This window comes from Psammomys obesus, unplaced genomic scaffold, assembly GCF_907164565.1.
Source record: "Psammomys obesus unplaced genomic scaffold, mPsaObe1.curated_primary_1811, whole genome shotgun sequence".
In the NCBI taxonomy this organism is placed as follows: domain Eukaryota; kingdom Metazoa; phylum Chordata; class Mammalia; order Rodentia; family Muridae; genus Psammomys; species Psammomys obesus.
In genome coordinates, this window is record NW_026594143.1 from 511,096 (window position 1) to 517,095 (window position 6,000).

At 50.0% G+C, this 6,000-nt stretch overlaps 1 protein-coding gene across 2 annotated transcripts in view; it reads right to left on the minus strand.

Annotated features, from left to right (window-relative positions):
- Positions 1–2,386, minus strand: part of Iqsec2 (IQ motif and Sec7 domain ArfGEF 2) — an 85,940-nt gene extending 83,554 nt beyond the window's left edge. For both annotated transcript variants that reach the window (XM_055617910.1, XM_055617911.1), the window contains exon 1: positions 1,427–2,386. In XM_055617910.1, coding sequence (XP_055473885.1) covers positions 1,427–2,133 — 707 coding nt within the window. In that variant the 5' untranslated portion in view covers positions 2,134–2,386. The remainder of the gene's footprint in view (positions 1–1,426) is intronic.
- Between the last annotated feature and the right edge of the window lie 3,614 nt (positions 2,387–6,000).

The following is a 6,000-nucleotide window of genomic DNA, read 5'->3' on the forward strand; positions in this document are numbered from 1 at the left end:
GGCTGCTACCTCCATCACAGACCTGACCCCTCTACAGAAGTCTGTAACCAGGCTTAAGGACCACAGTGCCCCTTGCAGTCTTTCTGTGCTCCCATACTGGGGCTGTCCTTCCACCCCAACACTCAGCTGAGGGTGCACTGCAGTGGAGCCCAGCCAAGCCCTCAAGCTGCAGCTGCTGCTCCTGGGGCCCAGCCATCTCAACCCAGCACCCCAGCCTGCTGCCTCACCATGGGGGAGTTGCAGAGAGCTGTCTCCCGGCAGATTTCCTGAGGCAGAAGGCTTCCCCACCCCCAGGCCAGCCTCCAAGAGACACTCCACTAGTTGTGGCACATGGTAGGACCAGCTGAGCAGTGAGAGGAGGGGGACGCCTGTCCATTTGCTAAAGGACTTCAGACTTGGTCTTTGGTGTGGCTGGGCTAGTAACATAACCATTGAATCTCAGTTGGCAGTCCTCGCCTTTAAAAGAAATATAAGGGAAATGATGGGCAGAAGAAGGGACTCAGTCAAGGTCACAAAGCCAATCTGCAACAGAGCTGGAAGGGAATCCAGTTCTCCTATCTCCTAGTTCGGTGTTCTTTTCATTATAGCAGCAAAGCAATAGGAGGGCCTTCAGGGCATCCCTGTGAGCCTTCATGCCCTTGACTCACACATGTATCCCAACCAGCATACAATGGTATCTACATGGGGAAAGTAGACCCTGCCCATGTCCCATCAACTCAGAAAATATTCCTAACCCGTCTCAGACACATGTACAGATCACAACACAGGAACTGAAGCTGATCCAACAGATGGGAGATCTATGGACTTCCCTTCCTGGTAGGGCCCTTTAAATGGGTGTTGTTTTTCTTGAAGGGTGGAGACCAGCTGGACTTTGAAAAACTAACCAAGGGCCTAGCCTCCATCTTTGCTCCCCCATCTTTGCCACCATCACCCCCCCCCCATGCCAAGATGTGCTGCAGTTCCCCTCAGAGGAATGTCTAAGCCGCCAGAATCCATTCTGGTCCCCACATGCCTCAAGACAAGATCACCCCCCACCACCATCACCACCAAGAAAAAGGTGTGTAGGAGTGTTTCTCTCTTTGGTGACTGTGAGTTGTCTAAAATATATTTAATCTATCCTCTGGAAAGGATACAGCTTGGGGTTGAAGAAGTGGAAGGTGGTAGTGGGGATTGGTGTAGTCTCTAACTGGCCTTGGTTCTGGGGGGTGGGGGGAAGAAGCCCGCATTCATCTGAGAAAACCAGTGTGTGGTGGCTAGGGATAACATGTCAGCTGGTTGAGGAGGACCTGGCTTCTCCCGATTGGGACAGTAGAAGCAGGAAATGGGATCAGGCATGGGCTTCATATACTTTATCCACCAGATAAGTTGGAGAGGGCTCTAGAGGGGAAGGGAAGGGAAGAGTGGGGGTTGCAAACACATTCCTTACTTTCTCTGGAGGGTTGTAGCCGGACTGGTGCTGGTACTGGTACTGTGACCTCCGCCCGCGCCAGGGCTGGAGCTTCTGGATGCGCCACGGCTCAACTGGCCCCGCTCCCGCGGTGGCCGCTGCCCCACGCCCACCGCAGCGGAATAGCCAGCTTCCTTCTCTCTGCCCGGGTGCGCTGGCCCAGCCTCCCTCCCGCCACGCTCTCGACTCAGGGCTGGGTTCTCATGGTGCAGGTGGCACTGGGCCACGTCGCGCTCGCGGGCTATGTAGCCGGTAGTGTCCTGGAGCTGATAGGAGGCTTCTCGCTCCTTGTCCCGATAGATAGCTTCCCGGTTCTGGTAGGCGCCATCCCGGTTCGGGTAGCCCACGTCCCGGGACGCCTGGTGGAACTGGCTCTCCCGCAGCTCGCGGTGGTGGAACTGGGTCTCACGCAGGTTCTGGTACTGGCTCTCGCGACCAGGGCTATCCCGCGCGCCGAGGGGGTCCCTGTGCAGTTCCCCGCGGTGCAGCTGGCTTTCCTCCCGCAGGTCGCGGTTCTCCTGGGTGAGCTGGTCCAATTGGCCCTCCAGCTCTTCGATGCGCCGCCGCTGGGTCTCCAACAGCTGCTGCTGACTCTCAATGATGTTGTTCAGCTCCAGCAGGTACTCCACCGCCCGGTTAGGGCTCTCAGATCCCGGGCCACCGGGGGGCCCGGACCCCGCCTCCATCCTGGCGGCCCAGGGACAGGGGAATGGGCAAGAGAGCCCAGTCCCCGCTCGCTCACGGCGCCACCCTCCCCCGGGCCCAGCCGGGGGAGGGGGCCGGCGGGACGCGAGGGCGCGCACCGGGCTCGGGGGCCCGGGGGCCCTAGGGGGCCCAGGAGACAGCGCTGGAGCCGGCGGCACGGGGCGCAGGAGGTGAGGCTATCGCCACCGCCGCTGCCGCCACCGCCACCACCACCGCCACCGCCAGGGCTCCGAAGGACGCGGCCCACGGCGCTCCGCCCGCTGCGGAGTCACTGCGCAGCGCGGCCGCGCGGGACCGCCCCGGCCGCCGGCCCGCCCCCCGCCCCTGCCCCCACCCAGCTCTCCCTACCCGCCCCCGCGCGCCCCACCTGCAGTCGCCACCAGCACTCTAACTGGACCAGCCCCAAGACACTGGCACTTCAGCGGAATGCCAACCTTAGCTCAGCCTGCAGGAAATCTCTTCATTCCAACTGTCCTGGGGTCTTCACCTAACAGCCAAATGAAGTCCTTCAACCTATTCGAAAATGCGCTGGTCCAATGGGCCCAAGATCCAAGCCATCAAAACACCCAGCCCAGGCAGTCTTCGCACTCAGCCAACTCAAACTTCCATCCCCCTAGTCTGCCAACCCCAATCAATATCCTATACCCTATCCCAGCTGGCTTCCTGTCTCAGATGATCTCCTTCCAGCCCTGTGACAATCTCTTGATATTACAACTAGTCAGTCTATAGACCATTTCTCCATCCCTGTACTTCTGTGTTTCTTTTATCCCTGTGATCCTCCACCCCACCCAGTCTGTAGTTCCCTATCCCAGGCAGTCCCTGGAATTCTGCTCCACAACTCACCACCACCACCTACACACACACACACACACACACACACACACACACACACACACACACACAGAAAGAGAGAGAGAGAGAGAGAGAGAGAGAACCTCCACATGCATTTACTTCCAGCCAGCCTCTAAATTCTCCATCCAAATCAATGCTCAGATTCTTAATCCTACCCTAACGCAAAGATTCCCAATGTTAGCCAGTTACTGGGTCTTTTGACGAAGTCATCCTCAAGATCATTCACTCCAAGCCCCAGGAATCCCCACTAGAGTCAGACTTGATGTCAAAGCATCTTTCTTCAACCACCATTTCTATTCCCCATGGAAATGGCATCTACATTCTTTTCATCATTGCCATCCAGTGAAGTTTTATCTATTCATCAAGAATTGAATCAAATGCTCAGGATGTGTTTATAATGCCTGCACTTGTAAAGTTGAGACAGGAAGGTTGCTAGGAGTTCAAGACCAGCCTGGACTAAATAATGAGTTCCACACTATCCTGGGCCATAATGTGCGATGCTATAAAAAAAAAAAAAAAAAATCAAAAAACAAAACAAAAAAAAAAAAAAAAAAAAAAAAAAAAAAAAAAAAAAAAAAAAAAAAAAGAGAAAGAAAGAAAGAAAGAAAGAAAGAAAGAAAGAAAGAAAGAAAGAAAGAAAGAGTTGGGGGGTGAAGTGATGGATCAGAAGTTAAGAGCACCGAACAAATGCTCTCCCAGAGGACCTGGGTTCAATTTCTATCACCCACATTGCAAGTCAAACTGTCTGTAACTCCAGTTCCAGGGAAATCTGACACCCTCTTCTAGCCTCCATGAGCACCAGGCATAAATGCATGTGGTACACAGACATAAATGCAGGCAAACACCCATACACATGAAGGAGGAGAAAGAGGAGGAAGACGAGGAGAAAGAGAAAGAGAAAGTCTTGAGTCAAATGCTTCTTTTCTAAAGCCATCCTTGATTTTTCCCAGTGATAAATGTTCTGTACTTCTGCAGAGATCCTGAAGAGATTGAACAGAAGGGTCAACTGAAAGGTGCTGAGAAGGCTGTGACTAACCAAGGAGGAAGCTCAGGGACAATGGAATAGGCAGCTTTCTGACATGAGATTGGATCCAGAATGATTTGAAAGCATGGAAAATGTCTTCTGAGCCCATGCAGCAGTTCTCTAGTGTGCTCAACTGGCCACTGAGTACTGGATTTCATTCAGTTCCCACTGCTACAGACTGCCTTGACAGAAACAGCTACAGAGTGAATGGTCTTAAGCTATCCTTCCACAGGCTATTGAGCAGAAAATGAAATGAAGTTAATGGAAAATAAGCATCACTTTCTTTGTAAAGACGTTGTTGTTGTTGGTGGTGGTAGTGTGTGTGTGTGTGTGTGTGTGTGTGTGTGTGTGTGTGTGTGTGTTGAAGGACCCAAGCAACTGTACTGCAGTGGCTGTGCTTCCATGACAGGCTTCACAAGATACTGTCGGCCTGAGATTCTGTTTCTTGATAAAGTTCCCATAGTTGCTTGGATCATGTCTCTATTTCTCTGAACATGAAACTATAGTCCATGAAAATGAGATACAATAACTCCATAACCTCCCTGAAAATCAGAAACAGTAGTCTAGTAACTGCCTTGAAAAGTCCCCAAACACTTGACCAATACCTGGGCACATTTTGTTAGCACTCTTTGTTACCTTGGCACACCTTGTTACTTGGACACTCCATGAGGTCCCCCCCCCCCCGTTCCCTAGATCAGCAACAACTGTTTATGACAAGCTTGATTCTGCGAAATGAGAACCAATCACATAATTGATAAGTTGGAAAAGTCCCGTTCCTTGCTCAAACAATAATAAAAACCCAGCTTTGCAGCTACTCAGGGCTCCCCTCCCTAATCCACTGTGTTGGATGGTGGGAGTCCAAACTTAAGCCCATAATAAAAGCTCTTTGTTTTTGCCTGTGTGGTCAGTCTCCTGGTAGTCTTTGGAGTCTTTGCAATCTGGGCATAACAATGTGTGTGTGTGTATGTATGTATGTGTGTGTGTGTGTGTGTGTGTGTGTGTGTAAGTGTGTGCTACATATGTACAGGTGCCCTTGAAGACCATTGGATCCCCTGGAGCCTACTGATGAGGAAGCTGAGAACTGAACTTGGGACTCTGGAAGAGCAGCAAGTGCTCTTAACCTTTGAGCCTCTAAACATCAGTTTCTCAAACATACACAATAAGATACCACATTCTCTATGATATCAAAATCAAAAGTATTTTTAATAAAAAAAATGTGAGCATGGATGTGGAGAAATTGGAACTCTCATTCATTGCAAGCAGGAATGTAAAAAGGAGCTGTTGGCTGTTGCTTTGTAAAGCACTATGGCTAGTACTTAAAAGTAATAAAAAAAAAAAAGGTAGAGTCAACAATTCTACTTCTGGGTATCTGTCCAAGAGGAATGAAAGTGTACAACTATACAAAAGCCCATAGAGTATCTATGGCTGTCTTGTAAATAACAATAATAATAACCACAAAGTAGAAACAACCAAGTAATCAATTGATGAATGGATAATCAAAATGTAGTATAATCACCAATTGAAATATCGGGTAAAGAGATGGCTTAGTGGTTAAGAGCACTTGTTTTTCTTGCAGAGGACCTGAGTTTGATCCCTAACAGCCATAAGGCAGGTCGCAATCATCCATAATTCCAGTTCCAGGGGATTCAACACATTCAATGGGCACCAGGCACATACTTTGCACACATCACATACAAGTAGGCAAAACACTGTACGTAAAATAAATAAATTTAAATTTTTAAGTGAAATATTATTTGACCATAAAAAAGGTGTGGTGGCTCCTGCCTGTAATCCTAGGAGGTTAAGGCAGGAGGATTGTGAATTCCAAGCCAATCTATGTTACATTGTGAAATTCTGTCTCAAAACAACAAAAGAAAGAATGAAGTATTAATACATAAAAATGTGAGTAAGAGAGGAAGTAGAAGGGGCTGAGAGGAGTTGGGGAGGAGCTAGGAGGAGTGGAGTGAGGGGA